The sequence below is a fragment of the Etheostoma cragini genome, chromosome 19 (genome assembly GCF_013103735.1).
Source record: "Etheostoma cragini isolate CJK2018 chromosome 19, CSU_Ecrag_1.0, whole genome shotgun sequence".
Lineage (NCBI taxonomy): Eukaryota > Metazoa > Chordata > Actinopteri > Perciformes > Percidae > Etheostoma > Etheostoma cragini.
Genome location: NC_048425.1, coordinates 941,425 through 966,012, shown reverse-complemented (window position 1 = coordinate 966,012; position 24,588 = coordinate 941,425). Strand labels below are relative to the sequence as shown.

Sequence of the window (24,588 nt, the reverse complement as noted above, 5' to 3'; positions counted from 1 at the left end):
TATTATATCTACATTATATAATATATATAGTACATATTATATACAGTACATATAATACAGCATATATAATATGTACAGCATTTAATATCTACAGTATATAATATCTACAGTATATAATATCTACAGTATATAATATCTACAGTATATATATCTTCAGCTACCATCGATATCCACCTTTAATCTAAAAAAATGAATCTGCAAAATGAATCAAGTTAATAAAAATATAAGCATAATGATGAAGGAATAGCTGAAAAATCAATTACTGCTTTAAAACCATTTTCAAAGACAAGTTTCAATGATTCCAAACCGTGTAGTTCAGCAGTCTTCTGGTTTCTCTGCAACTTTAAATCGTTGGGCAACCATCAAAAGTATCAAAACACACAAAATGGAGGCCTGCTCTTAAAAGAAAAGTGTCCCTTTAATACGTCTACGGTTTGTTTTGTTTATTTCACACGTCATCATTGTATATTCAAACATAATTTCATAAGGTACAATGATGATCATATACAGGACGCATGAAATGGGGAACCCCAAATAAGCTGTTAAAAGCTTTTCAGCGGGGGCGGTTGAAAGCTTTAACCCTCGTGTTGTCCTCCCGGGTCAAAAAGGGACATCATTTGACATTTTTGCTCCCTTTTTCAGACTTTTATTTTAGTTTCCACTAACACCACCTTACTAGTTTTACTACTTTTTGGAATCCATGGTCAATAACCCTCATTTATATAGAATTATACCTAATAATAGAGTTGAAAAAGCAGAAATTAGGTATTATTTTTGACTAATAGTTAAGATCAGAGCGTTTTAAGGAATCCAATCCATTTTCTGGGATAATTTGGTAAAAAAGAAACTCATATTTCAGATACAGACATTTATTAAAGGGGTCAGATTTGACCCTGGACAAAAGGAGGGTTAAGTCTTCAGTACTATAACGATGCTCTGTAGCACCTGTAAGTGTACTGACTCACCCACCAGTCAAGCTGCATTGTGGGTAATGTAGGTCCCTGGTTTTGACGAGAAATAAGAATAGGTGGAGTGAAATAAGAGGATTCTGCTGCATGGATTCAGATCCTTTTTTCTGAAGGTATAGAACTGCAACGCTGAACCAGAGGAGTATTTAGAGTTCCTCTTTAAAAAAAACATGCTAGCTATCTGGACTCAGATGTTGCCCTGTTGTGTAAGAACCTATTCATGTATTCAACAGCTTTTTTCTGAGTTATTTAACATTTGTAGGCGGTTTATTTGACCTTCGACAGCCATCCAGCTGCCCAGTGACTCCCCATATCCAGGGATGCTGCACGCGTAGAGTCCTTCATCAGATGTGGAAACACTGTCGATGGTCATCACTCCTGTGGAGCCGCTGGCGATGACGCGGCCGTCTTTATGGAACTCATACGTGTGTTCGGGGGAGGGCGCGTCTGCTTTACAGCGCAGCGTCACCGCGGCGCCCTCCGACACCGGGAGGCCGGGACTCTGCAGGAGCACAGCGCGATCTGTGGACCACAAAGAGACTCCGTTTGTGCATTGTCCTCATTTTCTAATACAACCCTTACTTCTCTCATGGAGCTTCGTACTTATGAAGTAGCTACGAGAAAGAAAGGCACAGTAGTTGGTACAGTGTGTATTCTACGTATTTGTTGCTGTCAGCACCACTTTGACCGCTACAGAGACCATGAAGATGTGCTTGTTTGGGTCGTAAAACAGCACTTTTAATCTAGTTTCCCAGGGAAAACACAAGACTTTCATCCATGAAATGAGTGTTCTTTCCTCTGGAGATTTAGTCCAAACCACAATCTTCTTCCTAAACTTAACTAGTTGTTGTGGTGTTAAATAGCTATCGTCTCCGCATGGCGCTCACTTTTTGTCAGCTGAACTCGGCCGATGAAAGGGCCGTCATCTCACGGCTCGCAGCCACCTAATGTCGTCTAAACACTACCCACTGCGACTGATTCCGTAAAATAGCACACAAATTGGCGTGCATATGTTTTCGTAAGATATTATACGAAGCCGTTCATGAGAATGTGTTGCAGACATGGTTTCTGATGTTTGAAGTCTCTTCTGGTCTTGCACCGCCAGACCATCCTCCACAGCACCGCGGAGGAGGGTCTGGCTAGTCCAAACCACATTCCAGGATGGGAGAGGTGCCCTGGTTTAATCCCATTTCTTTAGACCTATGACATTGTCTCGGGCAGATAGTCTAGCTAGCTGTCTGGATTTACCCTGCAGAGACCTGAGGACCAGGTTACCATAGTCCTCAGATTGGACAGATAGTCTTGCTAGCGGTCTGGATTTACCCTGCAGAGACCTGAGGACCAGGTAACCATAGTCCTCAGATTGGACAGATGGTCTAGCTAGCTGTCTGGATTTACACTGCAAAGACCTGAGGACCAGGTAACCATAGTCCTCAGATTGGACATATAGTCTAGCTAGCGGTCTGGATTTACCCTGCAGACACCTGAGGACCAGGTCACCATAGACCTCAGATTGGACAGATAGTCTCGCTAGCTGTCTGGATTTAACCTGCAGAGACCTGAGGACCAGGTAACCATAGTCCTCCGATTGGACAGATAGTCTAGCTAGCTGGAACGTGGTTATTGTGGACTAACTCTCTTCTAACTTTCAGAACAGACATTAAACATGACAACTTGTTCCCGGGTGCTGTGTGCGGTACCGGTGATGGTGATGTTGACGCCGAGGCTCCTGTCCCCGCTCGTAGACTCGCACCAGTACGCCCCGGTGTCTGATGGGTAGGTGTTCCCGATGAGGCAGGTGGAGCCCGAGGAGGCGGTGCCCCAGCCGGAGGAGCAGGGCCGGACCCCGCCCTCCGCCGTCTTCCTCTTCACCTTCCAGCCCGTGGAGTTGAGCGGGTCCTCGCAGCGCAGGGACACCGAGTCGTACCGGAAGAACTGAGACCGGTCGGGGCTGATCTGGAGACAGGCTGAACGGAGGGAGGACGGAGGGAGGAGGACGGAGGGAGGAGGACAGAGGGAGGAAAAGAAGACGGGTGAGAGAGGGGTTAAAAATTAAAAGAGCAAATGAGAAGAAAAGCATAAACAGACGTGTTGGAAGAATGGTCGAAAGGCAGATGAAAATAAGGAAGTACACATACATTTAAAGAAAGAAACAAAGGAAGAAAGAAAAGATACAAGAAAAAGTGAAGTCAGGAAGAAAGAGAAAGTGTAAAAAAAAATTGTGTGACAAATACATTTTAAAAGAAAGAAAGAAAGAAAGAAAGAAAGGATACAAGAAAACAAAGTAAAGACAGGAAGAAGAAAAAGTGTAAAAAAAGTGTGACAAAAACATTTTAAGAAAGAAAGGAAGAAAGAAAGAAATGATACAAGAAAACAAAGTGAACACAGGAAGAAAGTAGAGAAAGTGTAAAAAAATAATAGTGTGACAAATACATTTTAAGAAAGAAACAAAGAAAGGATACCAGAAAAACCGGAAGAAAGTAGAGAAAGGTGACAAACACATTTAAAGAAAGAAAGAAATAATTAAAACTAAATGAAGACAGGATGAAAGTAGACAAAGGAGAAAGACTAAACAAAAATATTAAAGTGTGATGAGAATAGAGGAAGGTGTGAAACGTATCAGACAAGTTATGAAAAGTATGAAAACAGATTCAAAAGCACAGAAAAAAGAAAGAAAAAACAACCTGAAAAGGAGGGTAGAATGAAAAAGAAAAAGGTTTGAGTGATGAAAACGAGAGAGGGAGAAAAACAACATGTGTTGAAGACGTCTAGAACGAGACACCGTCCCTCATACAGGACTCACTGTGTCCAACAAAACCAAAACACAAAAGATGAATTTGAAATCACAGTTATTTCCTAAATCACATTCAGTTCATGATTGAAAATGACTTACATTATACACACACACACACACACACACACACACACACACAGGAAAAGAAAATAGCACGAGAGGTAGGAATTAAACCAAAAAAGTCAAGAAGGCAAACAATAAAGCAAAACAACAGTAAACACATGATATCTGGCAGTTTTGAGTTCATAACGCCAGAGTTCAGGTATCAGAGATCAGAGATCTGAAATCAGAGTTTAGATATCATAGCTCAAATATCAGAGACCAGAAACCAGAGACCAGAGACCAGAGACCAGGTAAAGACTTGAGAGAGCCAGCTTTGTTCTGACCCAGTAGAGAGAGCGTGGTACTCACACAGCACCAGGCACAGCGGTGTTAGCTGCATCCTGTCTCACTGAGGACTGGCAGACGGGGGTCTGGGCGCTACACTTCCTCACTCGGTGTCACGGCCTCAACCGTTTATGCAACACAAGTCCATCACAGAGAGAAGTGGGTTTAACCCTCGTGTGGTCTACCCGTCAACCGTGACATTTTGTTTTGTCAACACTACTATCACATTTGTCTCTTTTTCAACGCTGTGGGTGCTTTTTTTTTATGTTTTTTGATTTGATATTTCTAATGTTGACATTTTTGAAGGCCCATTTTTTTGTGTTGAAAAAACTGAAAGTGGGTCAAATTTGACCCGAGGACAACATGCGAGGGAGGATGTGTTGAGTTTTGCAAGAAGAGGGACTGATTCGACAAACAGGTCTAGGCCACTGAGCATTTGGTCCAGAAAAATGGAGGTTTAGTGTTTCAGCAAGTCAGAAAATCCGCCGTCTTCCTCTTCACCTTCCAGCCCGTGGAGTTGAGCGGGTCCTCGCAGCGCAGGGACACCGAGTCGTACCGGAAGAACTGAGACCTGTCGGGGCTGATCTGGAGACAGGCTGAACGGAGGGAGGACGGAGGGAGGAGGACGAGACGGATGAGAGAGGGGTTAAAAATTAAGAGCAAATGAGAAGAAAAGCATAAACAGACGTGTTGGAAGAACGGCCGAAAGGCAGATGAAAATAAGGAAGTACACACACATTAAAAGAAAGAAACAAAGGAAGAAAGATAGAAAGGGTACAAGAAAACAAAGTAAAGAAAGAGAGAACGTGTAAACAAATAGTGTGACAAATACATTTTAAAAAAGAACCAAATGTAGAAAGAAAGAAAGAAAGAAAGAAAGGATACAAGAAACCAAAGTGAAGACAGGAAGATAGTAGAGAAAGTGTGACAAAAATAGTGTGACAAATACATTTTAAGAAAGAAAGAAAGAAAGAAAGGATACAAGAAAACAAATCGAAGACAGGACGAAAGTAGAGAAAGTGTGACAAACACATTTAAAAAAAGTAAAAGAAAACTAAATAAGTTTTCACCACATAAAACACCACAAACTTACAAACACACACATGGTTTCCCATTGTTAATATAAAGATATTTATCAATGAAGCTTTGAAAAGGTAAAAGATAAATAACTGATGTAAGTCAAGTTCTCCTACATTTCCCAGACTCCCATTCAACAACAACCTGAATTAGAGTTCTTACGTCCATGTTTTTGCTACTTTTCCCAGAAAAAACAAACACTGAAGCAAAAAAAACCCCCCGACCATTTATATATTTTTTTCAAGATATTTAAATTCTACCTCATCAAACCTATTGGAAAGGTTTTGAAAATCTGGCTACAGGTGGATAAAAACAACGCAAAAGCGTTTTTTTTAGACGTTATATGTTTATGTCTATCACTCTACATGCTCTAAACACCCATATAAGCATTTATTTATTTTAATTCATATAACTAATAACTTTTCCACTGTGTTTTTAATGGTTTCTGTGCTGTATTCTTGTAAGCTGTGAACTTCACAGTCATTTCATACTACAGTGTCCTGTGGTAAGACATATAAATAAAGACATCTTGTATTGTTATGAGTGATCCACCAGGGGGCGCACTGTGTGCGTCATCAGGTGTCATCTTGTGTTAAAGGGAGCACTGAAATTACACAAAGAAAGTGCTTTATTGTGTAAGAGTAGAGGATATAAAAAGGCAGATAAAAAAGAACAAACATGCAATTCCTATTGACATAATTTGTACAGAAATTAAATGAAGAATACGTGGCCCGTTGGTCTAAACAGCCAACAGACTACAGAAGACAGACATCAACAGGTGTTTTGAACGTTGGCTCGGGTAAAGTGGTGAACACTTTGAAGTCAATGGACTTACACAGTTGTGTAGACCAATGTTTCCCAAACTTAGGCTCGGGACCCAAAATGGGTCGCCAATTTTTGTGTAAAATGCACATTGATCTTATGTGAATGAGCGTTCTTTTCTGCTCCACTGGTCTGTTCAGCTCAGATGCTGTGTGGGGGGGGTTCTCTCTCTTTATTCTCCCTAACCGGATCTTTGACTATGCTATACTGCCCTCTGCTGTCCAAATTCATAACTGTTTTTGTCCAAAGTCTGATCTGTAAGTGTTGATGTGACGTCCAAATGAAAACATAAGGACGACTTTATTAACGTTGGCTTTACCAAAACTATTGGGAACGGAGAAGAGAGGCCTCAGAGGGGAAGAACTCAGTAACGAGAGTTCTAAAATGAATAAACTGGACAGACATCTTCAAACGAAACATTCACAGTATTTTGGGTCTTGAGCTGAAAAAGTTTGGGAACCACTGGTGTAGACATTCACCCCCCCCCCCCCCCCCCCCCCCCCCCCCCCCCCCCCACATCCCAGTATTAATCCACATATTAACCCACAGTCCCCTGGCTTTGGTCTTCCTGAGTATTTACTAACCAGCTATCAGGTTGCCAGTGAAAGCAGCCTGTAGCATCCTCTGTCCTGTAGTGTCCTCTGTCCTGTACTGTAGCGTCCTGTCCTGTAGTGGCCTCTGTCCTGTACTGTAGCGTCCTGTCCTGTAGTGGCCTCTGTCCTGTAGCGTCTTCTGTCCTGCAGCGTCCCCTGTCCTGCAGCATCCCCGGTCCTGTAGCGTCCCCGGTCCTGTAGCGTACTCGGTCCTGTAGCGTCCCCGGTCCTGTAGCGTCCCCTGTCCTGCAGCGTCCCCTGTCCTGCAGCGTCCCCTGTCCTGCAGCGTCCCCTGTCCTGCAGCGTCCCCTGTCCTGCAGCGTTCCCTGTCCTGTAGCGTCCCCTGTCTTGTAGCACCCCGTCCTGTAGCGTCCCCTGTGCTGCGGTTGTCTCCGTCATGCCCTATGTATCATACATCAATCCCCTAAGCTAAGCTAGGTTAGCCTCCTCTTGTTCGTTTCTCAAATGTACACTACTGTCTAATTCATGGCGTGTTTCCCTGAAATAAACTGTCCACATGTTTTACCTCCTTCCACTGCGAGGCCCTTGCTTTTATCTGACAGTCATAATCAAATAGGACTCTGCTGCTTTCATCAGGCTTCCGGTACCGCCGTGATGCCGGGCGAGGGCCACGGACTGTTTGGGAACCCGGTAATTTCATTTCATTTCATGTAAAATTGAACACAACAGTTAAAAACTATACACATCTACGGGAAATGTCACAATTGCAAAGATGTAACGTTCACGCTCTATGAAGACAGATTTTTTGGCACCTATAGCACATTGCCCATCACCACAAGCCTGTAAACACAGAGGCTTCAATGAAGAGAAGGGGGAGCACTATAACACTCAGAAGAAAGTAGTTATGTTAGCATCTCTCATAGCATATATTAGCATATCGCTCATCTTAAGACAACCATCTCACATCTAACGTTAAAGACCGTCACAATATATAAAGACTGGGGACGTTGCAGGGTCACAAATTGAAAGCCTGCAACTATACTAGTTTTGAAAACTGCAACCAAGCTAGCTAGCTAGCTAGCGCTAGCTGGTCACTTAGGGGAAGGTTTGCACATTTATTGGTCTGCCCACTCTGCAACGGCTTGTAAAGTTGTATGGTGCGAGTACGGCACTAGTACGGCTCTTCTGTTACATCTGACAGGAGTTTGAAGCGGTTATTAGACGACGGAAACACAGAGGAATGTCGGCGCTGAGGCTTGGGGAATAGAAGAGGCGGCTCGTATGTTTCACTCTTCGAACGGCCGATGCTTGAGAGCTTTTTCTTCGAAGCTCTGACTCCAGAAGAACTGGACAAGAACTTCAAAATATCCGGACTGCTGTGGTTCCGACGGATCCTGTAGACCGGGGGTTTGTGTGACGGAACGCTGCTTTGCCGCATGACGCCGTGGAGGACCACCGGTCGGTCGTGCTGGAGGAACCCCGGCTGGAGGAGCCCCGGTCGGTCGTGCTGGAGGACCCCAGGCTGGAGGACCCCCGGCTGGTCGTGCTGGAGGAACCCAGGCTGGAGGATCCCCGGCTGGTCGTGCTGGAGGAACCCCGGCTGGAGGAGCCCCGGCTGGTCGTGCTGGAGGAACCCCGGCTGGAGGAGCCCCGGCTGGTCGGGCTGGAGGACCACCGGCCGGGTGTGCTGGAGAACCACCTGCTGGTCGGGCTGGAGGACCACCTGCCGGTCGGGCTGGAGAACCACCTGCTGGTCGGGCTGGAGAACCACCTGCCGGTCGGGCTGGAGAACCACCTGCCGGTCGGGCTGGAGAACCACCTGCTGGTCAGGCTGGAGGACCACCTGCTGGTCAGGCTGGAGGACCACCTGCCGGTCGGGCTGGAGGACCACCTGCCGGTCGGGCTGGAGAACCACCTGCCGGTCGGGCTGGAGAACCACCTGCCGGTCGGGCTGGAGAACCACCTGCCGGTCGGGCTGGAGGAGCCCTGGTCGGTCATGCTGGCAAACAACCAGACTTGGATGAGATTGGTTTTGGCTCTGTAGCTGGAGGATTGTATTTTCTTGCTCCCGAAGCTTGGCCCTGCGGTCCTCTGTCGTGGGCTCCTCTACCATGACGCAGCGCAGCAGCGACTGATTCTCATAGTTGACACTTAATGTGCTTTGGTCCGACGGCTGTCTGGTCACCGGGAGTTTTTGTTCCTCCGCTGTGTCAATACAAATACGACAAAAATGCACCGTTAATACAGTCTATGACCAGACCAAGCATAGTGTTAAACCCGCCAATAGAGCGCCAGGTGGATAAGAGAGTTTGGGATTGGTCCTTGCAAAATTGTAACAGAAGCAGGATAGATAAATGTACAGGTTTCCAGCCTGAGCTGCAGGGAGGAATCACATCGCCAGCTGGGTTTACCCAGTGTATTGTTTCCACACACAACACACACACACACACAGACACACACAGTCAAACTCAATGCAAAATAGATTGTTACTGCTTTTTCCAATTGAGGAGTGACTCTGTGGGCCAAAGGCAGAAGAGTTTCAGTGTTCGGGACTTACCACATTTGCCACATCTCTTCCCCAGACAGACAGCTACCCCGCATAATGGAGCTAACAGAACTAAAACGGTCACTCCAACAGCGATGGCAGACATCAGAAAGCAGGACCGCCCTCCGTCAACTGGAAGGAAGATAAACAAGATGCTGACGTGAGTCAATTTTCTGACATATTTTAAAAATATTATATATATATAAACCCCACTGTGTTTGGAAATCCAGCCGAACAGAGAGGCCCAGCGGGTTTGTACCTGGTATGATGATCTCCGTTTCCCTGGTCTGGTTGGTCTCCGGCTGGTGGACTCTGCAGGTGACCCTGTGTTATTTTAAGATAAATTACTAGTTACTTTTTAAAAGTAGAACCAAACAGACCTTTCAAATTGCTATGATGAATTTAAGTTGGGAATTTTAACCTGTTGGCAGCAGCAGCCTTGAGAGTCACTCTTCGTGTCACGGTGAAACACCCGCGGGCTTCTTCATCCCTTTTGGGTCCTTGGGCCTGGATGTATTTCCCCTGTTTGTCCAGGAAGTTGATGTGCGGCTCCGGCAGCCAGCAGCTGGCCTCGCACCGCAGAGTCACGTTTCCACCCTCGGCTGACGTCACCCAGAGTTTGGGCTTAGAAACGGCAGCTATATAAAAAAAAAAAAAAAAGGAATTACACCACTAGGAGGCCAAGGTTCAAGGAGTCTTTATTATCCCCGGGGGGCAATTTGTTGTGCAGCAGCATGTAACATAAATATCACACAGGTTATACAAGACCACAACCAAAAATCTAGAAACAATATTAATTGGGGTGGCAGTAGCTCAGTCCGTAGGGAGTTAAGTTGGGAACCGGAGGGTCACTGGTTCAAGTCCCTGTATGGACCAAAAAGTAGGGAGTGTGGATTGGTGGCTGGAGAGATGCCACATCACCTCCTGGGCACTGCCAGGTGCTGTTGAGCAAGGCACCGTACCCCCCCAACCGCAGCCCACTCACTCTGACATCTCTCCATTAGTGCATGTATAGGACCTGAGCATGTGTGTGTGTAGTTCAGGCCTGTGTGTGATTACTAACAATGTGTGTACGCAGAGTGTTAATTGGAATTTCCCCATAGGGGACTAATAAACAAATTAAACTTATTAAAGTTAAACTTAATACGTACTACACGGATGTCCACACCTCACATTGACTTATTAAGAAAGCCAATAGCAGCAGGGACAAAAGAGTTTTTGTGTCTGTTTGTCCTGCATTTAGGCTTCAGACTCAATCTGGCCAGGCGCCCACAACGTGTGGCCTTTGAATGTTCCCTCAAACGCTTATTCCACATTAATGGAGACAATACTTATTAACAATACTCTGACTCTGGGAGACATTCAATCATCATTTGACGTGTGGACGCACAACTTCTCAGGAAGTTTCCACCATTCATAAATACGATATACAACTACCACGCCCAGCCATGTTTTCTGTGAGGGGTTGAGGTTTTATTGACAGCCTCCGTTATGACTATATATCATTTAATTAAAAATCAAATTGGAGCCATAAACAAACATTTTTCTCTTCCAGGTAACAAAGTATGTGACAGTCATGTGACTGTGATCCACACCCAGAGTGTGTAATTATATAATTACAGCTCAATGTTCTTTCATCTCGGTAAGATGCCCAGTGGAAACATTATTCCACTGCAGTACTATTTAGTTATTTAATTTGATTGTGAATGAACTCACTGTTTAATCTGCAAAATGCAAATAAATGCACCGAATGCCACAATTCACCAGAGGCCGAGGTTACTCATAGGATCTGAGGTTTTTTTGGTGCCATAAAGTATCGACGTTCGGCGCCCAGCCCTATCAGCCTGATATAATTAATAATAATAATAATAATAATTAACAGTGTGCTTTTTAGTGGTGAAATATACTCTTACTCAACTACCAATTTGAAATACTTTACCTGAGTATATCCATGTTCTGCTGCTTCCTATCTCAGAGGTACATGTTGTACTTTTACTCCACTACATTTGTCTCACAGCTTTGGTTACTTTTCAGACGACGGTCATCCAAAGATAGATCAACAAACTTGACCGGACGTTGTGGAGACTAAACAAATATTATTGTTTAAAAGTTATCATGTGAATATTTCGAAACCTTGAGAAACGAAGAAGAACACTGACACGAGGAGAGACGGACCCTCCTCGTCCAGGTAGCAGGGGGAGATTAGATTAATCTGCAGCTGCGACTGTGTGAATGAGTTATTGTTTCTATATTTAAACTTCAGTGAACTGTGTTAACCTTTAAACTTGCACCCAGTTTTAAGTCTGAGTCCGTGTATAATTTTTCCACTCAAGTCTTTGAACCTGACGACGTACCCACAACGAGCTCCACCGATGTGACGTTGCGGGGTCCGTCCATCCAGAGCCTCATGCATCGGTACGTCCCTGCATCCGCCAGCCGCACGTTGGAGATCCTCAACGAGAAGTTGCCATTCTTCAGCTCTTTGGGGACGATGCTCGTCCTGTTCAAGAAGTCCAGATGCTTCTCTGCATGGATCTCGTGGCCACCCCGGTGCACGAAGACGACGATGGGAGGCGGGCCTCGCTTGGACCACTCCACTGTCTGGAACTTGCTGCTGGCGGGGATGTTGAAGCTGCATGGCAGAAGGACAGCGTCGCCAGCAAAGGCCCGGACATGCTTCACCGGATCCTCCACCGAGGATGCTCCTGGGGAGACACAGAGATAAACAAGATCAAGACCTACTTTACACATTGGGTTATTGAGTAGTAGAGGGAGGCTCTTTCCAATATCAAGCCTAACAAACATTTGTCTCAGCAAAGACTGACCGTCTGGATCAACAACAGAAGGACATTTCCAGGATAGAGACGGATTTCAGGCTTGGCCCCTCCCGTCCGGCTGTCTGTGTGTTGCCATTCTCAAATTCCCTTCACTTCAGGAAACAACAACAACCTAGCAACTAGCAAGCTACACGCTGAAAATGGCAAGTTTTGAAGACAATTTGGATTACCCTGCTCAGTTCTTTTGGGGAATGATTGTTAAGATTTACAAACAATACACTTCCTCTCTAACTGGGACGTTTTGGGACCGATTGGTGGGATTGTCGTGGACAAGGTCCACATGGAGATACACTGGTAAGAGCTTATGAGGTTTAACCATCCATCCATCCATCCATCCGTCCATCCATCTGTCCATCCATCTGTCCATCCGTCCATCCATCCGTCCATCCATCTGTCCATCCGTCCATCTCGACTTCTCCAGTATCGGGTCGAGGGGGCAGCCGCTCCAGCAGGGGACCCCGAACTCCCCTTTTCTCAAGACGTGAATAAAGCTGCATTAACCAGCTCCTACTGGGGGCCCCTGAGGCGCTCCCAGGCCAGGTTGGACGTCCCTCCACCGAGTCCTTGGTCTTCCCCGAGGCCTCCTCCCAGCTGGACGTCCCTCCACCTAGTCCTGGGTCTTCCCAGAGGCCTCCTCCCAGCTGGACGTCCCTCCAACTAGTCCTGGGTGTTCCCCGAGACCTCTTCCCAACTGGACGTGCCTGGACCAACTCCCTAGGGACCCCCCCCCCCCCAGGAGGCCTTCTACCCAGATGCCCGAACTACCTCAACTGGTTTCTTTCAACCCAAAGGGGCAGCTGGTCTACTCCGAGCTTCTCACCCTATATCTAAGGGAGACCCCAGCCCCCCCTTCCTGAGGAAACCCATTTCAGTTGCTTGTAGGTTTAACTCTGTACCCAGATAATTAAAGTAGTTCACTTTACTGTGTTGTGTGATCAGTTAACTCCACTTAATATTGTATGAGTCTTTTGCGGGGTGCAAATGTTCCTGAACTTGGCCACAGCCTTGTATTCTCCTACCCCAGTATATCAACATAGACATAGATAATATCTTTAATATAAAAGCATATCCAACATACATGTGGGGTAGCCAGTACAACACTGATTGATTACAGGGCTGTTGCGATCAGTTGTGTATTTAATAGAGTTGGGCGGTATCCCAATGTTCAGAGCGTCAAACCTCCTCCCTATTTTACCGCGACTAATTAAAAATGGTAATGAGGCTCAAATGGCGTCACCAAACCGTGGCGTTGAGCCAAAGCTGTTCAGAAGGTGAACACCAAACACTGACACATCTCTCCCTTCTCTTTAGGGCGCAACCCAACATGCTGCCAAACCGCAGAAGTCCTGTTCCTCTTCCAGACCAGGCCACTCGGTGCCCCCGCACCCCCCTTCTCCCCCACACTGTCATGTGATGACAACCACACGTAAGCAAACAAGCAAATACCTAAATATCAACACCGCAATTATGTTGTACTGTTGAGTATTGGCGCTTTCACAAAAGATTTCCACAATAAGATTCTTAATAATCCTCATGAATGTGGATATAATGACCAGGTGGGTATTAAAGGTAATTAACATAACAGCTGTAACAGTCTGGTGAGTTCAGAAGATGACATCAAAGTACTGCAACGCAGCCTTTAAAACCAGGAAAAGACACTTATGCCCTATTACGATATCCAAAATCTAAGACGATATCTAGTCTAATATCACAACAGCTCTACCCCCAGTAAACCGCATTATCACATTATTGCCCAACGCTAGTATTTAATAAACCTGGCTGCTGGAAAAGCCCAACGGGGATACATTTCAAACCCTTTTCCCCAAAACACAAAGCTTTAAGGCCATTAGTTTTTGCTTTTTACTGTAGAAAACTGCTGCTGTAATGAGGGAATTGTGGGATAAATAAAGTATTATCTAGTCTAATCTTTAGCAGTTATTTAAATTGAAGACTCTTTGGTTGAACCCGTCACAACTCAGAGACAACTAAATCAGTAGGTGGTTAAATGATCTGAAATTCTCCACTAGAAGAACACAATTCATTAAAAAAATTACATGAAACACTAGAAACAGTATTCCAGGCTGCACATACGTACAGTATGCATGCTCCAGGTATTAGGTCATAAGAGTATTTTGTTCTGCTATCTTTCTGTACATCTCCTTCACATATAAACACTTCCAAATGACGCAACACCTACGCAGTTGGACTTTCCTGAGTCTGATCTGGGCTGACGGGGGTGTGGCAGAGTGTGTAAGCTGCCCCCCCCCCATGCTGCACGCAGGAATGAACAAGTCTGCAAACTGGAGTGAAAATGTGAAAAGGAAGTAGGGCTGGCCACTATATTAAAATGATATTGACATCGACAAATGAGGCCAGATATGGTCTTACGTTTTTGTAATGTGAAACAAGTGGTGTCTTTTACTGGTTCCCTAGATCACAGTTTTCTGTATTTTCATTTAAATATATATTCAGTTACTAAATGCACAGACGTGTGTTGGGGAAACCAAAAAAACATAACACAAACGCATGGCCCAACGCGTCAGGTCACTTACATCTAAAAAGGAGAAAGGACTCTGCTTTGAGGAGCACCAGGTACACATTTTAGACTGAGGGGATGGAGGGTTTTAAAGGGGGGTGCAGGGTTCCCCCCAGGGTTTGCAAGGGCGTTATAGACCTTTTTCAGGGTAGACATGTTGACGTGTCATAGTAGGAAAAGCACAGGTGTGTTCCAAAGCTTTAACGATGGCTGCATTCCACTTAGGAGAGGCCCTGGCGTTGTGCACGCTGACTCACTGAAACAGCTTCCTGGGACACTTTATGGAACTGAGCAATCGTTAAAGGTCCCACTTCAGGAGGTTCTTTAACATTAGTACGTGTCCCCCCCAAGCCTGCCTATGGCCCGAGCCCTGGGTATCCTGCTCTGCCTTCGAGAAAATGTAAGCTCAGAAGAACCCGCCCAGAGAATTTGGCTCTTATGAACTTGCCCTGAAGGGCAAAACAGACACTTTCCATGGGGGTAGAAAAGCTTTCTGCTGGAAGAACTGGATCCTGTAAGTGTTACTTAGAGTACAATGCTAAAGGAAATGCAGCTACTCGGTTAAATTCCAACACTTGAAATGTAAACACACGCAGATTTTATCAGCCTGATCTGATTTGAATCCCCTCTGATATCAGCTGAGTAATTAAAGTGTGACGCAAACACAAGGTGCTTTCTGGGTATTAAATCTGTCCTGCGGTTTGGCGGCGTGCTTTGGTGTGTTACAACAACGGCGTTACAAGACACTTCACATGGGAACACATTTCTACACAGCTCTCTGAGCTGCAGAACATGTTCCTTCAGTGAAAGTGTGCACGTCTAACCATGAGGAACACTGCAGGGTGGCTGGTGGTTTGGAGGGGGAATGGTCACCCCTCAACACCGGGGGTGGTAGTTCAATCCCCGGCTCCTGCGGCCCCCCCATGTCCCACCAAGTGTCCCTGAGCAAGACACTGAACCCCAAGTTGCTCCCCAGACACTGTATGTCTAGCTGTCCATGCTCATGATGCTGAGGCTGCGTAGACTCAGAACACTGACCATGACACTTAATGTTTTTCTGGGTCAAATTTTTAACTTTGTTTTCAACGTTTTGGTCGTCTTTTTCAAAATCGGAAAAATTATATTTGTCACTTTTTACAATGTTTATGTCTATTTTTTTCTACGCATTTTGACGTCTTTGTGTGCTTTTCCCCACGTTTTCGAAGCTTTTGCTGATATTTGTCACTTTTTTCAACGTTCTTTCATAACAAATATTTCTTGAACGCTATGAAATGGAATAAAACATCAAAATTTACAGAAAGTAGCGGGCTGATCATTTATTTTCCTTGTGAAGAATAAGGAAGGGCCACTATGAGGCATTTCCTGAACTATCGGTACAGGCATTTATAATGGCCGATAAAAAAAGAAATATTATAAATATTAGTTTATAATGACAAATAATTCTGATAAATGAATATTAAAAAATATTAATCATGAAGCAGCAGAAACAATTAGTTTGAGTCATTTTAATGTAAAAAAAGTCAAACTTCTTTGACTGCAGCTTCTTAAATGTGGACTTCCAGGTTTCTTCTCTCCTGTGGGACACTTAGCTGAATGTCTGAGTTGTGGACAAACAAGGACGTTGTCTTGGGCTTTTTGGGACACCCTGATCCACGTTTTTCCCCATTTTTCTGACATCTTAGAGACCAAAACAACTAATCCATTCAACCAGAAAGCAACCGACAGTGAAAATAATTGTTACTCGCAGCCCTAATATGAAAGTAATGATTGCCATTTTGGATTATGTTACTAAAAAATAATCAATTAATTGATTGATTTGTAAAAACAAATAGTGAGAAATGACTTTGTTTTGTTCAACCAACAAATCTAGTACACAAGTACCTTAACACACTTGAGTAAATGTCCTCAGTTACAGTCACACGTGATTTCTAACCATTTCAATGGCACACATTTTTTAATTCACATGCACGAGCATTTAAAAGGACAAACATGAAAGAGAACTGAGCTTGTTCTCAACTCATGTAACCCTACCTCACATCTGACATTAGATACATAACTTGATTAAAAGTAGACTAACAGCTCCACCACTGCTTTCTACCCATTCATATAAGTTAGCCTACCCGTGCAATGTAGGCTGCCATGGCAATACACCTTCACGTGCAGCATTTTAAAGGCTAAACGACATTAATTCATTGTTTGGTTTGTTAAAAAAGTGAAAATGTGGTTGTTTGTGCAACCGACAGACTCAAGCCGAGTAATTTGTCCATCATTTCTGTCAATATAGGCTACTTCATTACATCCCACCATTGACTCCCACGCCTCGCGACACAGTAACGTTAGCTCGTAACAAACGAACTGCTTTTAACTCGACGACATGAACTTGTTACATACCGGAGCAGCGTGGCAGCAGAGCGGCGAGCACAAACAGGCGATAAAACATCACCAACTCATCCGAGCCGGGGTTTCTTCTGCTCGCTCGGACACTTAAACACAGGTTAAGCGAGAGTGGAGTGGTCCGCGGAGGGACACTGTGAGGAGGAGAGACTGCCGTCAACTACAGGTGAACTTCCGAGTAGGCAGGATTTGGTGGTGCGTTCAGGACCACTGGGAAAAGCCACTGACGCACTGACTGCGTTCACATGCACGCACTGTTCCGAACGACTTGGACATCAACAGGTAATATGAGCCGACCTTTTCTAGAAGCTGGTTGAAGGAATGAAAGTGGGCGTGTGTGTTCAAGCGGTCCAACGAGTCCGCCCCCGCTGTTAAAATAGGACCAAATCGTGTTTTGTACGCTACATGTAAACAGGAATATTAGAGGGATATTCCTTTTTATTAGCCCTGTAAACAGCTTGTTTTTCAGAATGTCCTGGATCAAAAACCGGACTATTATGTGCATGTAAATCCCAGTCATAGTCCATTTACACATTTTAGTACACGTCAGGGCTGCAGTCAAAAGACCACCTTAGTTGAGTCCAAGACAAGTCCAAGACCGGGACTAGACGAGTCCAAGACAAGACCGAGTCCAAAAAGGTTTGAGTCCGAGTCAAGACCGAGTCCAGGACATAAAAAAGGTCCTATGCATGACAGTATCAAGACAATTATTTTGGGTTTTACTTTCCCTCCAATATTATTATCTACATAGTAAAGAAACCTGGACTTGGTCAAGACCTAAAGCCATGTCTGGCAAGACCGAGACAAGTCTGAGTCCAAATACTAGCGAGTCCGAGACAAGTCCGAGACCATAGAAAAGCTGACTTGAGTCTTGACTCGAGTCCAAGACCGGACTCGAGTACTACAGCCCTGGCACACTCAACCCAATGTGCTTTACATTGAAAACAGCATAAGATTAAAAAAAATGGAAACAGTAATACAGAACGAGACCACACACACACACACACACACACACACACACACACACACACACACACACACACACACACAGACATCTCCTGTTTTTGTGAGTTTGATTTGGAAGCCTATTTTTCCAGTTTCAGAAAAAAGCCTTGAAGGCCACATGATTTGAAGGCCTGTCCTACAATAACTGTGGCAATCTGTGGGTCATGCACGCTCTACAACCATGTGTCACACACAGTAATTACTATCTTTTACAAGTATTTGAAAAAACATTAACAAATTTTCTTCATAAACAATCCTCAATGGACTGAATCATCTCAGTTTATTGCAACGTCTGGTATCTAAAAGTATGTCTTTATCAACTAGTTGCTGTCCTTTCTCAGCTGCTGACGTCTTCCTGATTCCACTGCATTTCCTTTAAATAACTACCTGCTGTGACTTTAGATATTTCACACATCTTTAGTGTTTTATTGGTAACAAACCCCTTTGGTGTGTCCCACCCTGGGGCCAACATGCAAGATTAAAGGCCTAACCAACAGTCCTTGGGAACTTCAGGCCTATGGTTTTTATACTGCAGGTTAAAACATGGTCAAAGCCTCTGTTGAGTTTCTTTAAAAACTCAGCGGCTGTAAGGAGACGATCTGGAGACTAACCGGTTGATCAGGTTCAGGTTTTAGTTCCTGCTACAATAACATTTCTTCATCAAAGTCGTCTTCATTACTTGACAACTGAGTCAACACCACCAAAACAAAACAACTCCTCCTGCCGTCAACGAGCTTTCACCGCAGCCTGTAACTTATCTGTGAAGTTAATTTATGTAGGAAACAAATCCTCATACAGCCCGATATCCAGTACCAGAAATCACCCGCTACTGTGCTAAAAAACAGGATGTTCATCTGTATTTATCTAACCTTTGTTAGCCTTAATGCTGTGTTTTTTCTTTTTTAATCATATCTGGATGTATTACATTACGACATGACAAACAGATGAATAAACGGGTGCTCAGGTTACAGATGTTTTGTTTTGTTTTGTTAAGTCTCCAGGCAACCTGTCCTCAAAGAACATCAGCCTATTATACATGCCTTTATAATTAATAAATATATAATTATCATACTTATAATGTAATTATTAATAAATAACAAGATTGAGAAGTATGCTTCTCGTATCTACAGAGCCCCAGACATGACATACGAAAAAAAAAAAAAATACTTACGTGTGGCCCCAAAATATATATGTGTGGCCACAATATACTAATTTGTGGCAATAAAATACTAGTTTGTGGCCATAAATTACTTATTTGTGGCCATAAAATATTAATTTGTGGCAATAAAATACTAATTTGTGGCCATAAAATACTAGTTTGTGGCCATAAAATACTAGTTTGTGGCCATAAAATACTAATTTGTGGCAATAAAATACTAATTTGTGGCCATAAAATACTAATTTGTGGCCATAAAATACTAGTTTGTGGCCATAAAATACTAATTTGTGGCCACTTAACCCTCATGTTGTCCTCGGGTCAAATTTGACCAGTCTTCAGTTTTTTTATCACAAAAAATGGGCTTGCACTGAAAACGTCAACATTAGAAATATCAAAGAACTTTGGAAAAAGCATTGAATAAGTGACAAAAAAGTCGGAAAAAGCGATAACTATTTTTCATGGTTGACGGGAAGACAACACAAAGGTTAATACAAGTTTATGTGTGGCCACTATATACTAATTTGTGACTACTTGTCAATGAAATGCTTGTTTGTCCTTGCAATACCAGGCTATTTAGAGTCTCTCTGTAACTCATCCCCGCCCTAAACTACAAGTCAACTAAATCCTCTCTGTCCATGACTGTACCTTTAGCTTTCTTTGGGTAGGTGTGCCTACGCAGGCATAGCAGAACCTAGTTATAATAGTTAGGCTACGTCATTATTCCCATAATTGTATTTTGCGACCACAAATTAGTCTATTGTGGCCATGAATCAGTATTTCGGATGTCTTGTCTGGGCCTCTGTACTTTTCAGTGATGGATTCTACTTTTACATTGAAATTTGACAAACAAGAAACAAATTGTTAAAGACAACTTACATTCATTTCGACTATTTAGGTACTGTCTAACGATTGATACTGCCAAACTATTTATCTCAATAACTAAGCTTTGAAAGATTCTCGTGGTCCCAGGCAAACCTGTATGTGACTAAACCGTTAGAGAGGCTCTACAAGTGTGCAGTGAAAATTTTGGGCAAAAGGCCACCCCGACCACATCATGGTCACGTGCTGAGAGAGCTGTTTTTTCTTTTTTAATCATATCTGGATGTATTACATTACGACATGACAAACAGATGAATAAACGGGTGCTCAGGTTACAGATGTTTTGTGGCCATAAAATACTAGTTTGTGGACACAATATACTAATTTGTGGACATAAAATACTTATTTGTGGCCACTTAACCCTCATGTGGTCCTTGGATCAAATTTTTACCCGTTTTCAGTTTTTTTTGTCACAAAAGTGGGCCTGCACTGAAATATCAAATAACTTTGGAAAAAACATTAAAAACAACATTGAAAAAGTGACAAAAATCTCGGTAAAAGCGATGACCATTTTTCATGGATGACGGGAAGACAACACAAGAGTTAATACTTATGTGTGGCCACAATATATACATTTTTGTCCACAAAATGCTTATTTTTCCAAGTCGTACCTTTGCCGGTATCTAGCATCTGGGCTCTCAATATCTCGGTAACAACGATTCCTGGCAATACCAGGCTGTTTAGAGTCCCTCTGTAACTCATCCCCACCCTTAACTACAATTCCATTAGATTGGATTAGATGCATCTTTATTGTCATTACACAGGTACAAGGCAACAAAATGCAGTTTAGGTCTAACCAGAAGTGCAATAGCAGCAGGTGCAGGACATGGATATGTACTGAATAAATATAGCGATGCATGCTATTATAAGCAGAATTTTCCGGATAGATTTGTCCTATGAATATAATATACACACAACTAGTATTGTGAACAAGATTTACAGCTGGATATGTACTGAATATACTATACAAATCCTCTCTGTCCATGACTGTACCGTAAGCTTTCTTATGGCGTCCTTAATGCCCCACACAGGCAAAGCAGAACTTAGTTATAATAGTTGTGCTATGTCATTATTCCCAAAATTGTATTTAGTGGCCACAAATTAGTCTATTGTGGCCATAAATCAGTATTTTGGATGTCATGCCTGGGACTCCGTACTTCTCAGTGGTGTAATCTACTTTTATATAAGTGCTGTAGTGAAATTTGACAAACAGGAAAAAAATTGTTAAAGGCAACTTACATTCATTTGGACTATTTAGGGACTGTCTAACCTTTTAATTGGAGTTTTACCTCAGTTTTTAGCACAATAACTGAGGTTTGAGAAATTCTCATGGTGTCAGGCAAGTCCGTGTGTGACTAAACCGTTAGAGAGGCTCAACAAGTGTGCAGTGAAAATATTGGGCAAAAGGCCAACCCGACCACATCATGGTCACGTGCTGAGAGAGCTGAATGTGTCATGACTCAACAACACCATTGCATTCCAGTGCTTACATGAACAGGCTTTGCAGGCTCTCAGTAACATGGTGCAACCATTACAGGCCAGTGGATCTTCTTTAAAAAAACCACCTTTGACCAGACATTATTCTCAATTAATGGAGCCAAGGCATGGATTGAGTCAGTTATGTCAGTTACTGTGTCTACTCTTTTGGGATTTTCATCCATTGTGTCTGAATTATTCCGCACCCTGCGCCAAACATTACACATCACACACTATTTCATCATCTTTCTTCTTCCTTTGCAGGAACAGTTTCACAGCTGCAATCTGTTCAACCAACCACAAGAGGACGCAGCAGACATGCAGTACAACAATCTTCAGGCGCTTGCTTCCACCATGAGCCTATCAGGCGTCAGTATTCCCTGAACCACCTGTGAAATGAGGATCCAACTTGATAAAGTTAACGTACAGGACAGATTTCTACATACAACTACTCGCCCTGTCTTTCCTGTATTCTCTGGTTATTTCAGACTACTACTTACTGAATTATGGTGTGGTCTTATTAGTGAAGTGCAGATGAAACAGTTAAGATATAATGTCTTAACTTGTTAGTTTGTCATAGTATGTCATAGCATTATAACGTTCAAACCACATGGTTGATAACATTCAAACACAACATAAAAGTGTCTCAATGCTAATTTGTGGCATCTTAACCAAAAGACCATTATTTATCTGTGTCTTTGGGAAATTCATCTTTATCAAAAAAGGCTGATAAAGACAGTGTAGGACCCCAGGGGTCAATGCTTGGACCCCTGTTGTTCAATCTTCAGATACTGCCACTAAGTCTCATCGTTCAGATGAAATCACACCAAACACTGTCACTTTAAATATATCTCTCTCTGTTTAAAAGAACTAGTTTGATTTTAAGGGAAACATGTATTATGTAGTTAGATGTGAAAAAGGGAATATAAGCACCTCAAAGATCATTAATTAATACATGTCTTAGTAGGCACATAACGCCCATAAAACATGTAGTAGATTAACCATGCAATATGATACCTTGTCTTCAGGTCCATGACCGTTCACTTAATTCAATTTTATTTATAGTGTCAAATCCAAACAGGTCTAATCTCAAATAGAAGTAGGCCTAGAGTAGGCCTAGACCACACTTTATAATTTACAAAGATCTCATGAGCAAGCATTTGGTGCGATAGTGGCGAGGAAAAACTTTGTTTTTACAAGTAGAAACCTTGGACCCAGACGCTTGGTGGGCGGCCATATGCTACCGGTTGGGACCCACCGACACTGATACAGATATACAGAAATGGAGAAATATGATTCATCATAAATATTGCAGTTGGTATGATGAACAGTGGCAATTGAAAGACCAATGAAGATAACAGAAACATGACTAGAACTAGTAGCAGCAGTCTGCCCTCAGTTTCCTTTTTTTCTGAGAGATGATGAGATAAGTCTCTGTTTTTAAGTGCTGGTCTTCCTCTTGTTCAGCATCTCGTCACAGGACGGATAAAAGAAGAGAAGAAGAAACCATTCTGCAGCAGGTTTGGTTACAGTCTTTCTTATCATCTTCTGACCTTCCTTGACTGGACTGACAGTCAGTTCTCACCGTCTGTCCCCTACACAAGTATCGGTACCACGTCTGTCTCTCTGTGTTAAAGCCACCTTCACCATGAAGACTCTGACTGTGTTGGCACTGGTTTGTGCCGTGACGGCTCTGACTGGAGCTGCTCGTGAGTATTACGTGTTACGGATCTATTTTTTTTGGCCAATAAACTGCAAGAATCCAATCCAATAACTGTGGTGTCGAACTTCTTCCAGCTCCTCGAGAGGAAATGGCCGATAAAGACCAAACAGGTGAGTAGTTGTTCTCTTTGAAGGATTGTACGTTGTGGTGATGACTTCACCTACGCTTTGTTTAACGTGCATTTACAACACCTTCATACTGTCAAAATAGATGGATTTACTTTAAGCTATAACCTTCGTACCTTCCACATTACCCACTGAACCTTTTTTCCCTGTAAACAGCTGTTAATCTGGTCAAGAAGGGGACCGGACAAGGCTGCTCCGGGGCTTGGTCCAAGTCCAACGACCGGTGCCTCCTCTACGTTCCGAGACCCATGACCTGGGCTAAAGCTGAGGTAACGTTGGCGACATTAACCTCTGCAACAAGCTCATTTTGTTAGCATGCACGTGGACATTTGGACATTTGGTTTCTTTAACAACTCCTGTCTTTGTTGGTCCGTCTGTCCCCTGGACTGTAGAAACACTGTGAGTCCTTGGGAGGACACCTCGCGTCCGTCCGCAGCCTCGACGAGTACCACAAGATTCAGATGATGATGATAACCGCCCATCATGGGTACGAAGAGGCTTGGATTGGAGGCACCGATGCACAAGAGGTAATTTTGGCATCATTGCATCAAGTTCAAATTAAATATACACATATATAGTATTCATTGAATATTATACTAAACTGACACTTATACTTTATATTACATACTACCTTTCTGTACTATGCTACATATTATGAATGTGTATAAAAAACTCTATTACTACATTTCACTGTGTATTATATTTTATATTCTATACTACATTATACCATATTATCATAAAGGAGCTGTACTCATAATAGTGGGCTGGGATTGTCTCTATTAGACAAAACCTATCAGATACTGAGGCTTTGTCAAGCAAGGCAAGGCAGCTTTATTCATACACTAAAGGACTTTTTATGAAATATTAAAGAGCAGGTAAAAACCTATTAAAAACATTTGTTAACGATGATTTAAAAACAGGCCAAATAGAATAAGACAGAAATGAAATACACGAAGAAAAGTAGCACTGCTGTGTAAGAAATGAACAATTACTCTTATTCTTTTTTTTAACCCTTGTGTTGTCTTCCTGGAGGCTGATCTTATTGTCCTTCTGGGTCGTAATTGCAAATGTTTTTTTTATGCTTTCTAAAACATTTATCACTTTTTAATAATACCTATTTGTGTTGTTAAAAAAACTAGAAAAGATGGATTATTTGGGCTCATAGTTAAGATCAGAGGATGTTGAGTGGATCACAGTTTGTTTCAAATGCTATGAAATTGCAAAAAAAAGGATGTGTTGTTATTTAATCTGCTATAGATGGAGGGTATAGAAAGAAGAAGAAAGGGAAGACAAGAAACAAAAACTGT

General features: G+C 43.0%; 4 protein-coding genes across 4 annotated transcripts in view; 1 reads left to right on the top strand and 3 right to left on the bottom strand.

Moving 5' to 3' along the window:
* Positions 1 to 1,194: 1,194 nt before the first annotated feature.
* LOC117935172 (Fc receptor-like protein 5) lies at positions 1,195 to 4,275 on the bottom strand. Its single transcript, XM_034857311.1, has 3 exons — positions 4,174 to 4,275; positions 2,669 to 2,935; positions 1,195 to 1,490 (listed from the first exon to the last, which is right to left on the bottom strand). Exons 1-3 carry the CDS (start codon positions 4,202 to 4,204, stop codon positions 1,195 to 1,197), a joined length of 594 nt encoding a protein of 197 aa, XP_034713202.1. The 5' UTR covers positions 4,205 to 4,275.
* A 3,498-nt stretch (positions 4,276 to 7,773) lies between these two features.
* Positions 7,774 to 17,062, bottom strand: LOC117935171 (butyrophilin subfamily 2 member A2-like). The gene is made up of 6 exons (XM_034857310.1): positions 16,912 to 17,062; positions 11,502 to 11,852; positions 9,569 to 9,785; positions 9,407 to 9,471; positions 9,160 to 9,279; positions 7,774 to 8,807 (listed from the first exon to the last, which is right to left on the bottom strand). Exons 1-6 carry the CDS (start codon positions 16,958 to 16,960, stop codon positions 7,774 to 7,776), a joined length of 1,836 nt encoding a protein of 611 aa, XP_034713201.1. The 5' UTR covers positions 16,961 to 17,062.
* LOC117934947 (galactose-specific lectin nattectin-like) overlaps positions 15,510 to 24,588 on the bottom strand; it is a 14,574-nt gene continuing 5,495 nt past the window's right edge. The window contains exons 7-8 of the mRNA XM_034856973.1: positions 23,410 to 23,412; positions 15,510 to 15,520 (exon numbers count right to left, since the gene is read on the bottom strand). The gene's annotated coding sequence lies outside the window, so the exon portion shown is untranslated. The remainder of the gene's footprint in view (positions 15,521 to 23,409; positions 23,413 to 24,588) is intronic.
* The window catches only part of LOC117935170 (ladderlectin-like), a 2,017-nt gene continuing 265 nt past the window's right edge, over positions 22,837 to 24,588 (top strand). Inside the window, exons 1-5 of the mRNA XM_034857309.1 lie at positions 22,837 to 22,953; positions 23,071 to 23,142; positions 23,231 to 23,270; positions 23,439 to 23,550; positions 23,674 to 23,808. Of these exons, the coding sequence (XP_034713200.1) occupies positions 23,082 to 23,142; positions 23,231 to 23,270; positions 23,439 to 23,550; positions 23,674 to 23,808 (348 nt within the window). The 5' untranslated portion in view covers positions 22,837 to 22,953; positions 23,071 to 23,081. The remainder of the gene's footprint in view (positions 22,954 to 23,070; positions 23,143 to 23,230; positions 23,271 to 23,438; positions 23,551 to 23,673; positions 23,809 to 24,588) is intronic.

Coding starts and splice junctions, on each gene's coding strand:
- LOC117935172 (XM_034857311.1), bottom strand. CDS start 4,204: ATGCAGCTAACACCGCTGTGCCTGGTGCTGT. Junction 2,936..4,173: donor ACCGCTGTGCCTGGTGCTGT/GTGAGTACCACG, acceptor CCCTCCGTTCAG/CCTGTCTCCAGATCAGCCCC. Junction 1,491..2,668: donor CGTCAACATCACCATCACCG/GTACCGCACACA, acceptor TGTGGTCCACAG/ATCGCGCTGTGCTCCTGCAG.
- LOC117935171 (XM_034857310.1), bottom strand. CDS start 16,960: ATGTTTTATCGCCTGTTTGTGCTCGCCGCTCTGCTGCCACGCTGCTCC. Junction 9,280..9,406: donor AACGGAGATCATCATACCAG/GTACAAACCCGC, acceptor TCTTCCTTCCAG/TTGACGGAGGGCGGTCCTGC. Junction 8,808..9,159: donor GAAGAGATGTGGCAAATGTG/GTAAGTCCCGAA, acceptor GTATTGACACAG/CGGAGGAACAAAAACTCCCG.